At 46.3% G+C, this 15,798-nt stretch overlaps 1 protein-coding gene and 2 non-coding genes across 3 annotated transcripts in view; all 3 read left to right on the plus strand.

Annotated features, from left to right (window-relative positions):
- Nucleotides 1–15,367, plus strand: part of LOC135806147 (bifunctional coenzyme A synthase-like) — a 31,904-nt gene extending 16,537 nt beyond the window's left edge. Inside the window, exons 9-17 of the mRNA XM_065320299.1 lie at nt 1,925–1,991; nt 4,798–4,862; nt 6,646–6,828; nt 7,140–7,289; nt 11,917–11,999; nt 12,219–12,360; nt 12,701–12,790; nt 13,350–13,413; nt 13,908–15,367. Of these exons, the coding sequence (XP_065176371.1) occupies nt 1,925–1,991; nt 4,798–4,862; nt 6,646–6,828; nt 7,140–7,289; nt 11,917–11,999; nt 12,219–12,360; nt 12,701–12,790; nt 13,350–13,413; nt 13,908–14,008 (945 nt within the window). The 3' untranslated portion in view covers nt 14,009–15,367. The remainder of the gene's footprint in view (nt 1–1,924; nt 1,992–4,797; nt 4,863–6,645; nt 6,829–7,139; nt 7,290–11,916; nt 12,000–12,218; nt 12,361–12,700; nt 12,791–13,349; nt 13,414–13,907) is intronic.
- Nucleotides 355–427, plus strand: Trnat-agu (transfer RNA threonine (anticodon AGU)). Its single transcript has one exon. It is a non-coding gene; the product is annotated as a tRNA-Thr (tRNA).
- Trnas-gcu (transfer RNA serine (anticodon GCU)) lies at nt 5,456–5,537 on the plus strand. The gene has a single exon. It is a non-coding gene; the product is annotated as a tRNA-Ser (tRNA).
- Nucleotides 15,368–15,798: the final 431 nt, after the last annotated feature.

The following is a 15,798-nucleotide window of genomic DNA, read 5'->3' on the forward strand; positions in this document are numbered from 1 at the left end:
TCCTTAAATTTTGTTTCCTTGACCAACAGGATGTATTGGTGTTCCGTTGATTGTCCAGGCAAGCATCAATATCAGACCAAACTGAGTAGAAGCTGCTGAAGGGAAGTTGTCATCTTCATTTTGATTCATTGGTGGTTGGATGAGTGTGGCTATACTGAGCTCTCTCCATTGGACTGAGGAAAGGAAGATGTGGCATTGTTTTCATTAGTGCTGTTGGGTTTGTAAATCCTCAAGGGAAAGCTGATGCGAGGGAGACCCAGTGGAAAACAAGGATTGAGCCCTGCAGGTATGATGCAAGAACTCATTGCCCATTTCACCCAGATATCGGGAATGTATTTCTGGCTAGAGTCATGTGCCGCCATGGCTTAGGGGTTAAAGTGCCTGTCTAGTAAACAGGAGACCCCCGGTTCGAATCCGGGCGGTGGCTGGTCGCTGATGATGAGAGTGCCGAGTCTCTTGATGGTTTGTGTCCATCACCACCCACTTGTCTGGGATAAGACGGCTCTCCGAGGCTTCTTATTTTTACTTTCTTTTCTTGTAGTTTTTTTCGTAGTTGTAGTTTGGGGAAATGTTCTGCGCATGAGATGTTGGGTAACCAAAAAAAGAAAAAAGGAGAGGCCGAGGCTTCTCCTTTTCTCTTTTTGTCTGGTTACCCAAAAAGTAATTGTTTCGTTTATGTATTTGTGAATGTGTACCCGCATGCTAGTTTGTACGTGAAGTGAGTGGGTGCCGGGATACCCCGTTGGGGGTTGGGTCCCACCAGCCTGTGTGGATTCACAGGAAGCAGGGGCGTGCGCAGGAATTTGACGAGGGGAGGGGGGGGGGGGGTTGTGCCTCCCCCCCCCCTCCCCCGTACAAGTACATGACTTGTTGTTGGTTGACAGCATGTAACAAGGTGGAGGACACCGTGTTTGGAACACAGTGACCTTGTTTGAACAAAAACAAGGTTTATCTAATACCAAGTACATGACTTGTATAATCATGTCAATCAGTCAGTCACTCATGTACATGAGTGCATGATAGGCCCAGCCAGATTCTGCCGGCAATTCTTTCGGCAAAATATCAAAGAAGAGATTGGTGCGACTTCGGCGACACACAATTCCCCAAAATATCAAAGAATTGGAAAATCGGAGCAAAACACCGAGATTTGGGGTAAAATTGATGTTTGATCCTTGGATGTCCTTGCTTTCTTGCCCGTTCAGCACTATACATCACACAGGACAAGACCATTTCACTGAAGATATCACTGGGATTCCGTGACTGTGGATCACCATGAATTTTGGAAGAATCCGGACACATGTTTGTGAAAACCAGTGTTGAGAAACCGACCAGGAGATTTTTATGAAACTTTGTATGGGAAGTCGGTAAAACACCCGTTTTCTGGAGAAAAATGAAGCAGAATATTGAGTTTCTAGTGCCAGGCTCAGCAAAATATCGATGATTTTGCAGCAACATTTTGCGGCAAGATATCGAGGCGAGCGGAGCAGCCCCCCGCGCCCCCATCTGCGCACGCCCCTGGGAAGCGTGAGTTTCAGTGTCTGAAGAAAAGGGCCGCTGCTGGGATGACGACCATACCATAGCTTAGTAGTAGAGTATCGCCGGCCATAAGCGAGGGTCCCTTGTTCCAGTCCTGGTGATGGCAGGCAATTATTTTCTTCGGACTTTTCCGGTTTTCAACCCCCTCAAACTTATGAATATTTGTATGTGTCTTTATAGATTCTCGATAGGCCTAAATTGATGGCGTGTCCATTCGTATTATGGTGTAAATGTTTGTAGGCTCAGATCCTCACTCGACTTGCTCACATGGCCAGGTCTTTGACTACGTATGGTTTGGAAGCGGACAAGACTGACTATTCCAAAACATACATAGTACAACTGTGTCATATTGAGATGTGCAACACGTTTGTTTGCTTTCATTTTGCAGATGGCACATCAAGCTTATGCTCCCGGCACTGAGTTGTTTGATGACATTGTCAAGGAGTTTGGACCTGGTAAGTTGTTTAACTTGTTTCACTGTACTTGGACTTTCTGCTTCACACTGCTCCTTCTTGCAGTTGAAGCTTGCAGCCCATCAACACATCATAGCGGTCAGGCATGGAGTTAAAAACTGAATCCAGCTTTCTATAGAGATAAATAATGTCAGTACACAGGAGAAGTGATCCCCGGCGTCCACCGCAAAGAGTGCTCTAGAATGCCGGGATGTAGTGGGGCTAGTACACACAAATGAAGCGGTTGGTGTGAAGCCAACCTCTTCCTTTGTGAGATAAATACACTGTGGTGCTGTATGCACAGCCAGTATTAGAAACTATACCAAAAGCCAACACAAGGGACATTGAAGTTGGTACATCTAGTGAAAGTTTGAACGTTTTATTATTTTAAAAGGATTCCCGAAGGCATCTCGCCTGTCGAGGGGTCTCTATAATCGGAACTTCGGAAGTGTTATTGCAGATGAGAGATGAGCACAGAAGGGTAAGAGTGGAAATGCATAGGCCATAGCATAGAAAATCTATCAGATCGGTGAGTTAGAGATGCTTGGTTTAAATCTGGCTTTGGAAATTTTATTTTTCATTACCGTATCAGGTTCAGCCTCATTTTATCTGTGCGGCGCTGATGAGTCCAGAAAGGACGAAACAGTTCTGTTCGCAGATTGAGGTCGAAGTTATAAAAGAAAACCAAACCCATCACGGGGATGTGATCACCAGGGCTATGGAATAACAGTACAGTGAAATGTATATTGAACGAAATGCTTATGCAGAGCTTTCTTTAAAAAATCATGAAGGCTGCTTACCGATGTGACTTTGGGAGGGGGACAGTTCCATAGGGTACTGAATATGTGGGGAAAGAGAGAAGAAAAGCGCTGTCTGTGTATGGTTATTAACTTACTTGGGATGGCGGGCACTGTGCGTAACATAGATAATATTGAATTTTGATGAGTAGATGTTGAATTTTCATGAGCAATTGGGATAAAAATGAATGTACTTCAAGAGAAGAACAAGACACATATACTGCCTCTAGTGTTGCAAGGACTCTAGAAAACACAATTCATTGAGATTTCCTTTAGTTTCATGAATGTCAAACTCTACCTTTTTCGCCCGCAGGAAGACTCGACATACCTTTGCTTGAAGGATGTTCCTTTGTAATACGGCAGCACTGAGGTGTGTATTGCAGAATCGGTAATTGCTAGTAGTAAAGGGTGAAGCCATGCCTCTATTAGATATCAAATGTCGAGAGATTCCGATGTAATCAATGTTATATACGGATAGGATACGGATACTTTGTGGATACAGTGGCGGCAGTTTACTAATCCAATACGGAGTGGTGGGTGAGTGAGTGCGTGTGAGCGGGGATAATGATAAGGTGATTGCGATGATGTGTTACGTGGTGCTTCTGGGGAACCCATAGTTTCCTATGCAGTATATCCTTTGAGAAGCTGGCGAGCTGCGTCTTCGCTGATGGTTAAACCGTCCAGCACAATCTTACCATAGAGCAGGGAGCATTTGATGCCCTTAGCACACAGCTGTTTGTAGAGTGGTATGGCTTGCCGGCAGTCTTTCTCCTGATTTGGTGTTAGATCATGGTTGACATACACATGTGTATCATCGGGCTTGAGGCCAAGGCGAAGTTGCATGATCGTAACTCTAGTAGCAGCTCTATCCATGGACACATGGACAAGTTTCTACTTTCCAGATGGCGTTGTGCGTCCAATGTGTTTTGCTTGAAGGGTAGTTGAGCATCAATGTCAGGCATCATTAAAACAATAATTTCGGGCACATTCTCGCGTTCCTCTCCTGGATGACCAACAATCACCACGTTGTTTTGAATTTCCATCTGTACATGCTGCTCATGTACGAGTTCCCGTACCGCATGGAGATCACACAGTACGGGAGACACTGGCAGGGCCTTTTCGCGATTGCACCAGGCTGCTGCAGGGATGCAACAGTGTCATGCAGCGTACTGTTGTGCTCTCGTAGCTTACGGTTGTCCTTCTCTGGACCCTTACCCTGTCATCTAAATCTCTGAAGGCCTCCTTGATATCCTGGACTTCTACAACAATAGCGGCCATTCTGACTTCTAATATCTCGTCCATTGTCTCTCTGAACTGCCCGATCAGCTCCTCTACTGACGCAATACTGTTTACACTACATTGTAGGCATGACCTGTGGCAGACTTTCCCGATTGGTCTTTCTGCAATCTAGAGCTGGATTGGCGAAGCTTTTCCGGTGGTGTTGTGGCTTTTGACTTTTCAGTCAAACATGACAGTGAGCCAGTATACCAATTGTCCTGGTTTCTGTTCATCCTCTGCGAGAAAATCACTTGGGTCTGTAATACAGATGCAGAGTGGGTCTAGATAACAATGCGATTCCTTAGGGCCGGGTTCCACTGCGGCTCCGCTGCTCCGCAACACTTGGCTGCATGCAGCGGAGCAGCGCGGTTCCATTAACACTCGCCATTCACGGTACTGCGGTTGTGCTCCACTTTTTTTATGACGTTTTACCTGCCTACCTGTGCGAAATCAAAAAAATCCTCGTCATCTGGCCTGCGCAACGCATTAAAATTTGGATTTTAAAATTCTCGCGTACAAAACAATGCAAAATACGGGAAACAGGTCGAGCCGCAACCGCGGCTCGCAGTTTTTGATCAAGAATCGTAGGGAAAGCTCGCGGTGAGCCGCGGCCTCGCTGCTCCAGCTCGAGCCACGGTCACCATGGTAATGATGACGTTTCAAGCATGCTACTGATGTGTGTTGGGACTGTGGGCATGTATGGTTTGGTGTGCCCTACTTTGTATTGCTGACAGAGATTGTTCATGCTGATGGCTCCATCAACAGGGCTGCTCTGGGAAAGATTGTGTTTGGATGCTCAGTGAGTAATCATCTTGAGTTGCATTGGTGCGTTTATTGTATAATTTACCTGCTACAGCATAATTTTACGTTAGTGCATGGCAGGGGGGGGGGGGCTTATGGCTTGTTAGTGCCCGAGGGCTAACATGGAAGGCGCTAACAAACCATTAGGTCCGACCTGCCATGCACTACCGTATTTCTCTGAATATAAGTCACACCTTTTCACATTAAACTTCAAGGAGCAAAGAAGGAGGTGCGCCTTACAATGGAGTGTGACATCCTACTTATGTTAATATAATGAAACGATATGGCTCAAACCTAAAAGTGGGGTGCGACTGACAATCGGGGAAATCCGGTAACTATTTTAGAACGAGGTTATTCTTCCCCTTGCATAGAAGCTGACCAAGAAAGTTAATTTTCTAAGATGTCAGGATAATCTTCACCGATTCGAGTTGCAATGTAACAAACGAAACGCATGCTTCAAGAGAACAGTAGACTTGCACAGGTTCTAGAAACAAACCTGATCGACCTCTGAATTATTTGCACAAGCATTGCATAGGGACTGTATTGTGCTACATGTACAAGCAATGCAGATGAATCCAATTTAGAGAGGACGACGAGGTGGCCGAGTGGTTAAGGCGATGGACTGCTAATCCATTGGGCTCTGCCCGCGTGGGTTCGAATCCCATCTTCGTCGTATTCTTTTTTTGCAACCTTGACTACCTGGTTCCAATTTTTTCTCATTTTATCGTTGTGGTGGATGGCTGTACCATTTATAGGTATTTTACTACTCCCTGGTTTCAGGCATAGTGTGGAACATTAGCGATGAATGTCTTCTACCGTGACCACCCAGCAGCAGGACACCCATCGTAGCAAATAGAACGCATTGTTTGTATACCCTTACAATGTACATAGGGTAGTTAGTGGTTTGTGTGCAGAAAGAAATGGATCAAATGAAATGCTGCGCTCTTGTTGTGAACTGCATTCTTATTGATAGCGGATGGAGCTATTTAGGGGCTTCGAGAGCCCCTTTTCGGAACCTGTTATAAGTTCGATCTTGGGTATTAATAGCGTTCAGCCAGTAAACAAACGTAAACAAGGCAACCACCACATCTGCCCAGCTGTCAATAACAGCGGTAAAGGGAGTACGAGAGCAGTTATACAAGCTGTCAAACTTGGGGGTGGGGGGGGGGGTTGCACCATGGTTCTCTTTCACCAGTTTTCAGCTCTAGCCAGTGATAGAAGGGTCACAGTACAGTAGTGGGTGGACTGGCTTATCTGTACTGACGCCAGATCCGGGAAACCTCCATTGCCAAGTGTTTCTGCGATGTCCAGTGTTTTGGCGCCAGTTGGGCAAACGAAGCGGGCAGATGTGTCTCTCGAAGTTGCTGGGAGGAGAGGCTCCTCCATGCTGAGGATGACTCTGGAAGCAGTTTTCTGCTGGCGAGGTTTGACTTCACCGCCGTCACGATATTGCATCTTGGCTGCCCACACATGCACGCCGCATCCTGCCGGAAATAGGCTTCCATTGCAAGTTGGAGTGGAGCGTCATGCGGCATCCGGAGAACGTGACCATTCATGCCAGTAGTGAATAGCCTGTTTTGCCAAAATAATGTTTTCTCACTTCTTTTCTCACTTCATTGATTTTTTAATGTGTTGTGAAGAAACCTACAATATTTTCTCTCTCACATGCCATTACCAGCAGAATCTGCAACAGCCACGGATCTCTACTGCTGTATCATCTTTCCACAAAGCATCCCAATCCACAGGCTAATAATATGTTCTTGTCGTTCCTCTATGTCCAGGAGCGCATGAATGTCTTGAATCAACTGTGCTGGCCAGTTCTCCGCACTCAAGTCAATGACATTCTGCAGAAGTCCGCGACCAGCGCACATCGCATTGTGGTTGTGGAAGCAGCTGTCCTGATTGAAGCGGGCATGTCTTCTCTTGTGGATGAAGTATGGACAGTAATGGTGCCGCATAGTGAGGTACGATTTTGTTTCATGAATGTCAGGGTTACTTTACTCTTCCACTCAGATTGTTTGCCTCTGCAATCAGCCGAATTGAGTATAAGATTGAGGTGATATGGCGACTTGGATTGGCAGCTGTACTTACTATGCATGACCAGTGGCAGAACAGTTGTCAGAAGCGGTAACTTCACGGATTAGGTGCTTGGCTTTAGGCAAGGCCAATTCCACTGTGATGTATAGTTTCTCCAGCATGCACCAGAGCTGCTGGCAGCATTAGCAGACTATTGCCACTGTGGTGTGTTGTGTTTGTGCTGCTCTGGCTGTTCCAGGCTGTACGGCGCATCATGGAGCGCAACAATCTGCCAGAGGAAGATGCTGAGAAGCGTGTGTCATCACAGCGCAACAATGCTGAGCGCTTGGATGACGCTGATGTGATTTTCTCTCCACTCTGGGAGAAAGAAGCAACCTTCAAGAATCAGGTTCGTCTCACAGTATGCCATGTATACATCCTGTGTGTGCATGTGGCTATGTTGAGTAGGAAATGAAACAATTACAGTAAAACCTGGTGTAAGCAACCTCTGGGTTTAGCGACCACCTGCTCTCAACGACCGTTTTTCCATGCACCGACAGTTCTACACAGACACTGTGGGACCTGGTTCTAAAGACCACCTGGCTTTAATGACCGCTTTTGCTTGCACCGCGGGATGGTCACTTAAACCAAGTGTTTACTGTACATTTACAGAGAATCTCTTATCAATATGAATACGTGTACCGGTATATGGGCTCAGTCTTTGCTGGCCAGTGCTACCAGCAGCTGGGCACAGTTGGGTTGTATTTCCAGGCAGGATGGAGATGACATTTTAAACATATGTCACCTGAATCTCTAGAGAATGCTGTTCCTCTCCTATTTCCTTGTTTCTTTTTCAAACGGAGAAAAAGAAACAAATGACAGGACTGTTCTCCAGAGATTCACCGTGAAACATCTCCCCACCAAACTCCAAACCGCAGCTAAAATTACCTTCATGTACTCGTAAAAAGTTAACAAAACGGTTGCCATTTAATATGTACTAATTTTTTGGGGGAAACCTTTGCAACGGACTCTTATCACATTAAGACATGAATGAGAGAAGATATCAATTAAGTACCAAGACAAGACATGCACTAAGCATCTCAGTGAGCAGCATACCATTCATCACTATTGAAATGCATGCAGGGCCTAGGACTGACAGGAGAACGCTGTGGTGTGACAAACAACACAGCCATATTTTAATAAGGCGGCATGGAGACAAGAAACCTAATGTCGATAAAAAAAATTAAGTGAGCGCACTCGTACCACGACACCAATGGAACAATATGAAAGGATTTGAACGTTGTTTTCTTGTGATTATCATCAGAACTCGTCATCACACTAAGAGTTGGACTACAAAAGGAAAGATTTATATGGTACCATAAAGTGAACATTAAATCTAAAACTAAAACAAGAAACACTAATATTCTAAAGCTATCACTGGTAAAGGCGTGATTACATGGGGTGCAAGCACTGTGAAAGCATGTGCAGATTGGAGAAGTGCAGGTGAGAAATGTACATGTATGTGAGTGGTCTTCACCAGTGATAGCTTTAGAATATTAGTGTTTCTTGTATTAGTTTTAGATCTAATGTTCACTTTATGGTACCATAGTCTTTCCTTTTGTAGGCCAACTCTTAGTGTGATACAGTAACGATTTCTGATGATAATCACAAGAAAACGACGTTCAAATCCTTTCATATTGTTCCATTGGTGTCGTGGTATGAGTGCGCTCGCTTTTTTTTATCGACAATATTTTAATGCACAAGCATACCACGTTGCTGAAGTTTGCATGATGCTTCATGGAAGTGCTACTAGTGTTCCAGAAAGAATTTTTCTTTTCTTTTTAGTAAGTTTCGTTGGTGCCCATGTTGCACAATTGTAGCAGAGTACAGGGAGTACAAAGGCATTATAGAGCCGGATGCGGAGATCCTCCGAAACTAGCGACCTACGGATCCACAGCGTCCAGAATTTACCAAAGGCAACAGTTGCCAGTTGCTGTCGCCGTAGCATATCCTCGGCATCACCTAATAGGGACCTGAGTTTCTTGGTGGTTCGCCACTCCTCCTCGATGCGATCAGTGTGCCGTTCGATGTGCGTGTGCTCTGTTTTGGTCTCATTCACTTTCAAATCCCATTCGAGGAGCTTGTTGGATATGGTTGGAAGGAGGGTCCTCAGCCTCTCACCATCAGTAGTCACGAAATCCACATCGTCGGCGTAGGCAGCTGAGCCGTATTGAGGCCTTCCACCGAAAGCAGCTGCGGGCGCTAATCGGCATTGTGTTCCCGAATCGGATTAGGAACGAGAGGCTCTATGAGCGTACCGGCGCGGTTCCTCTCGGCATTATCATCTTGAGAGCTAGGTGGAGGCTCTTTGGGCACGTCCTCCGGCTCCCGGCTGACTCCCCACCATCACTGGCCATGGGAGCGTACTTCGCAGAGCCTCGTCCAGCGGGCTGGAGGGGACGACCAAGACACACACTACCAACGCTACTACAAGATGATGCCAAGCGGATTGGACTTTCCTTGTCAAGCAAAGTCGATCTGGAGGCGTTCCGTGCCCTTGCTGCTGACCGAAGCGGTTGGGTGGGCATCTGTGCCCGAGTGGTTTCGGCACCCTAGTTTTTGTCTTCTTTTCGCATATTTCTTCTTTTTCTGAAACTGTTATGGTCTTTTGTATCTATTCGAAGTGGCTTATGCGAACATTTTTGGCTGGTTTGCATGATTTGCATGCCCATTAATGCAGCTGCAGGCCATGCTGATGTCTACGCGAACAAGCACATAATAATAATAATAATAAGTCCACTATGCTCCCGAATAAATCCGGAAAGTGGTGGCGGGGCCCTGCTGCTCAGCCAACTTTGGTGGTCTCGGCGTCTGCACAGACAAAGTGCGCCAGGAAAAAAAGGGAAAAGACTTAAGAGAGAGGGACCATAGCATACAGACAAAAGCTCCTAGGCGAATGAGTTGGCAGTATAGCGAATTTGTGAAACTACTTCCTCCGCCCAAGCAAAATTTTCGCTTATCTTTACACTTTTTACTGATACACTCCAGGTTCTCAGAACGGCTTATAACGACTCAGAATGAGTTGAGGAGTCGTTGAACATCAAGAGAAACTCTCAAAGTCGAAAAATGTAGAAGTCATCCTTTGTCATCAGCCGACGCAGCACTTGTTGTCGGGTAGTGCTTCGCACTTTCCAGAAGCGCAAATATTTCGTATCGACACTTTTCCAAGCGCTTCACCTCCTTCATGAGTACAATCGGCCGTGTTTCCGACCAGCCGAAGCTTACGAGCTCAGCGTCGCTTTGCAGGGTCGTTCCCGTTGACATCAGGCGAATGACCTGGGTGAGTGACAACCCTGTCATCGAAGCCTTTCTTTTCCCCACTGTTTTGCCCAGTGCCGACTCTGGTTCATTTTGCAGTATGTGGGCGAGCGTCGCTGTCGCTGAGTGGCTTTCTCAGCTTCAAGCTCAGCTGCAAGCTCACGTGCATTTTTACCGTACACACATTTTGTGCCGGATGCAATCAAACACGCTGGCTTTTCGCAACATGACACCTCTGCTCTGTACTCCAGTGGTACTCTAGCAGCACCCACCTAGCTTGACAAGTGACTGACTTTGTGTGTCTTTTTTACCAGTTCACTCGCGTTCAAGGCGCTCTACTCTAGCTTCTTCTTTACTCTTTGCCGACTTCGCCGACTTGTTTGGAACTGGTACGCCTGAACCAGTAGATTTGTGTGATGGTGAAGTGCACACGATGCAAAAATTGCTGTCAGACACCTGTCATTGGGCTGAAGGAGATGCGAAAATTTTGCCTGGGCGGAGGAAGTAGGAAAATAACAAAGCGTCAGTTGCTCTGTGCCAGTCCAGACGCAGCAGGTACCTATGGCACCTTTCCTTGAAGGACTGCAGCTGTCGTGGGTGCGGTACGGTTTGCGAGACGTGTCCTGGCAGGTTGTTCCACGTTGTGATGGCACAATCGGGGAACCCATTGCGGAGGCTGCTCCGTGTGCATCCTGGGAATGTTGACTTTAGCTGGATCGGTGGTGCTGAGCGGTCTTAGTTGCCAGCCTGGTCGATGGTCTGCACGGATGGTATGGGTCGGCTGGGGCTGGTAACATGGCCTTCAGAAGACATGCAAGCTTGAAAAGAAACGACAGGGATGCAACCATTCTGCGGTGCTGTAGGCTGGGAAGCCAAACTCCCGGGCCGATGAATATCAGCGCCCTGTGCTGAATCTTGTCCAAGCGGGATGCACTGGAGCCAATACACACCAAGGAGCAGTACTCCATAAGAGGGCAGACAAAACCCCTTGTATATGTACATGGTTGTGCTACCTCTGGCGTCTACAATGGGGGCAACCTTGGTGAGCAAGTGAAGCCGCTGGGCGGCCTTAGTTGCAATGGAGAGGAGATGAGTTGAGAAGGACAGCTGGGTATCAAAGGTGACACCGAGCAGCTTATTATCCCACTCCTCCGGGATGGGAGCTCCTGCGAACATTACAGATGGCATAGCTGGGGGGGGGGGGGGTGGCTTACGGTGATCAATAGTCGTCGCCTTAGACTTGGACGGCTCAAACGTTGCTTTCCAGTCTGCACCCCACTCAGAAACGCTGTCCACGGCGGCTTGGAGCTGCACTGTGGAGTCAGCATTGCCGGATGTGGCAGACAGAGCATCCGCATAGGTGGCAAGTTTGGAGCCCGCGTCTGCACTTGGCATGCCGTGTGCATTTTGTTGTCAGTGAAAAGCAGTGGTTTCTCCCTTGATATGTCGCAGTGCTACTTTAGTATAGTAGGTAGGTCACAAACGTTTATGTTTAAAAAAAATGAAATAAGCTACCGTTATTAGGCCTAGCTACCGTGTAGGACACCGGCACTGCAGGTGACATAAATGGACATGATTGTCATAAGTTGAGGAATGGAAAAGGGAACAGTCTGAAGAAAGAATTGACTGTCACCACCAGGACTCGAACCAGGGACCTTCGCTTGAGGCCAACAATGCTCTAACCACTGATTTTTCCCTTTTATTTTGTGCACCAACAGATCAAGCCAGCGTGGGAAGAAGCCAATCGCAGGGCACTGGCTTGTGAAATGACATTGTGTGGCAAGACGCTGGATGAACTGGCGTAAGTTAACGTTTGTGTGCCACTTCTGGAAGGTGTTACTACGTTTTATGTGAGCTTTCTGGTCGTGCTGCACATGTGGAGTAGTGATGCCTATGCTCTTTTTTTTTCTTCTTTTTACGCATCATCCATCCATGTGTTGGTTGAACACTTAGTGGAAGTGCTGCTGCTACTGCTGCTGTGCATTCGTTTATTTTTGTGTTTATGTGTTTTGAATCTTAGGCTTTTCACGATTTGCGCCAAGGTGTCGAAGGACTCGTCGCCGTCTGAGCTGCAGAGCGCAGTAGAGAAGCTGCCAGCATCCGATCAAGCAGTGATCATGAGTCGCTTGCACTCACTTCATCATATCCTGCCCTACTTGCTTGTGAGTGCACCATCCAATACATGTAGTTTTCACTGTGCTCTACTACATGTACTTGTATATGAAGGTGGCAGTTGGGCTTGTCATTGTGACCTGCTATTTGGACATTACAAATGTACCCTTGTATTCCACTCAGTCATGCCTCAGTCATGCCTCAGTCATGCCTCAGTCATGCCACATGTTACGTTCTTATACACACCACACACCACATCAGCACATGTGAAAGTTCTTATACACACCACATCACCACATGTGAAAGTTCTTCTTCACTTTTCATTGTTCATGTTGAACACTGATGGCTTAATACTCCTTTGCTGTTCGTCTACTGTTATTCATTCCGTAGGATCCGTGCCTTGTGCAGGCATGCGCTGTGTCCGCGATCCACGCCAATGGCAGTTTTGCTAGCAATGGTGTGTTCACATGTTGCAAGGAGGTAAGTTGTTCGCTGATCAGCCAGTCATTACATAGTACAGTCAGACCTCGCTTATCCGCTCCTCTTTTATCCCGATCACTCGCCATCCGCAAGAAAATCTCTGGTAACCGATTTACAGCATAATTATGTTATGCATACAGTGGGTGTGTTCGATTATCCGGTTCCCTCGCCTATCCGGATATTTTTGTGGAAAACGGATGTGTGCGGTTAAGCGAGGTCTGACTGTACACCAACCACGCATCATCCACTACCTGCGTTTTACTTGTGAGTAGTTTCCGAACATTACACAATGCCATAGTGTGATTTAAAAAAGCCTCTTTTACAAGAAAAACACAATACACATGTTTGCCCTGGTGACCAACTAGAACACTGTGGCAATGTGTTAGGACAACACGTTTCCATAGCTCTCAACACACTGAAGTGCTTTTTTTTTTAAATCTTTGGTGTACCAAGCTTCATATTGGCCAGGCGTAAAACTGCAGTAGAAATTTACAAGCTTGAGTGACGAATCCATTGTATTTTGTGTACACGTGTTGATGGTATGTTGTGATTTACGTAGCTTGAGGACAATGTCAAGTCGGTGCTGTCTACGATCACTCTCAATCAGCATATGAGATCAACGGGTAGGTCTATGACTACATGACTATTGTGCAATTGTGCACACTGTACTTTCTAGCCTGGCTAGCAAGGGGACCCCTCAAGGACCCTGTGTACAGGGGATTCCCTTATCATTTGACTTGAATTGACTGTCACACCATTGGTCCAGGTTCTACTGGCCCTGCGACAGGTGGTCGCTTGAACAGAGTGGTCTCCTTGACAGGTTTTACTGTGTGTTGTATCTGCTGTACATGTGTCTGAAGTGCCAGCATACTGTCTTATCAGCAAGTGCTGCACACATGCATGTGTCTACTGTACACACATGTGTTGTGTTGATCAAGCAATTGAATTATTGGGCATATGCAGCAATGACACAGCATCAAGGGTCCTGGATTATTTCAACACCAATTCACAGAGGTAGAATGCAATGTAGCCTTTTTTGTGCTCTGTGCACTTGTGTATCAGATATTGACATTGGCTATACAAAGTGTTGCCTCTGTACATTGGTGTACTGCTGTAGATGGAGGCTTTGACTTCTGCTCCACACCCAGTGAAGACAGTGACCTATACAACTTATTGGTTGCCCTCAAGACCGCATCTCCCACATCTTCCCGGCTTTAGTTAGTTGAACCTCCTGACTAGTATTAATATGCCCTGATCTGTAAGCACATCCACAAGCTTTGTTTTTACAAGTCTTGCTACGGACTGTGCAGTAAATACTTCCATACTTTACCTAAAATGTGTAGTGCTTACTGCACAGTATGTGTGTAGTGTTTCTATGCGACTACACAGTACATATACAGTGCTTACTAGTTACTACTGCACAGCATGTGCAGGTAGGTAACTATCCCCATGTCACCGCACTGTTTCAAGAGCTCTGGCATTTACAGTCTTGTCCAGTGGCAGTAGAACCACTAGTACTAGTGGTGTGGTAGTGGCAATGCGTGCGTGCAGTTAGCAGTCTCTAGCTCTGGGGTGCAGGAGCTATTGACAAGTGTTGCTGGTGTTGTGTTACCTGCTCCTAGGTGGGCAGATAGTTGCTAGCCTCTGGCTTGTTGTTGCTGACCATTCTGAGTCCACTCTCTTTAGAGTTCTTTTCTTCTCTAATCAGCATGTCAATGTAAGTACATGACGGCCAATCCACTGCTTCCTGTTTACAATATGTTTGTGTCTTGGTCATGCCGCCACCACATAGGTGACGCCTGTGCTTACACATGACCACAAGCACTGTGCTAGCAGCCATTTCACATTCTCTCCTTTGTGCTGCTTGTTTGTTTGCTCTTGGCTTATCATGCACCTTTGCTCCTTGAAAGCTTTATCAGTAAGTAGCCAGCACCCCCATTTGCAGTTCACTTGAGAAATTGACAACAAGTGACTGGGAAAGCCTCTGGCTCTCTGTACACATGCTCTGTACATGTACATGTACGTGACCTCCATCCATTGTTATCTCTCCTCACCGTGAGCTGACGTGATCTCCCTTCATTTCATCAGCTACTTGCACGTTTCCTTTGCATGATTAGGATGGCTAACACACATGCACACACTAAAACATTGTTCCACGTTCCCATATTCTCCACTTGGGAACATTGGAATTTACCTATGTGCTATTTCTATTTTACATTATTATTTTTTTACTATTCTGCATTCCCTTTCCGTCATTTTTCACATCAACATCAATATTGACCCTTCATAAATACTAAAACATCTTCATATTATAAAATGCTTCACCATCATCATATTGCGCATTATTTCATCATGTCAGTATGGTTTCAATGTTTCAAAATGAAAGCTGAATTTGCTCACCCCTTTCTGAAAAATATTTTTTTGTAAAACAAATCACCGATATCCACAGACTGGACGTCTTACAAATAGTCCTCGTAATTAGGCGGTTTGTTTGAACACTGTTTTTATTTAGATGTTTGATCATTTCCAAAGTTTGAGATTAGAGCTTGTGCCCTTTTCCAGTGAGCGTGAAGGTAATCCTGGGCAAGTGAACACTGTCACTGGATGTTGCTGCTGCCTGGCCGCCGCCGTGCCACCATACACCAGCACTGCTTGCGGAGTACATGTCTGCGCTCGTACATTGCATGGTTATCCAGCCTTGTATGATCAAGCCGGCACTACCTCGAGGTACCTGTCTTTATGATTGCGCGGCCCCACCCGGCTGCTGTCAGATACAATTTCCACACATGTCTGCCAGTTATTTCAGCACCGCCATACCCGCGATCTTGAAAGGAGCTCCACACCTCACCGCCGCAGTATGCCTGCACACTCATTACCTCATATAGCTAGGGAATAGCTGGGGAATAGCTGGGGAATAGCTAGGAAATAGCTGGGGAATAGCTGGGCCGCCTCATCACTGCGGTCTGATGAGTGTTTGTGAACACGAAACTCAGAAGAAATACTTCTGG

The sequence above is a fragment of the Sycon ciliatum genome, chromosome 1 (assembly GCF_964019385.1).
Source record: "Sycon ciliatum chromosome 1, ocSycCili1.1, whole genome shotgun sequence".
NCBI lineage: Eukaryota > Metazoa > Porifera > Calcarea > Leucosolenida > Sycettidae > Sycon > Sycon ciliatum.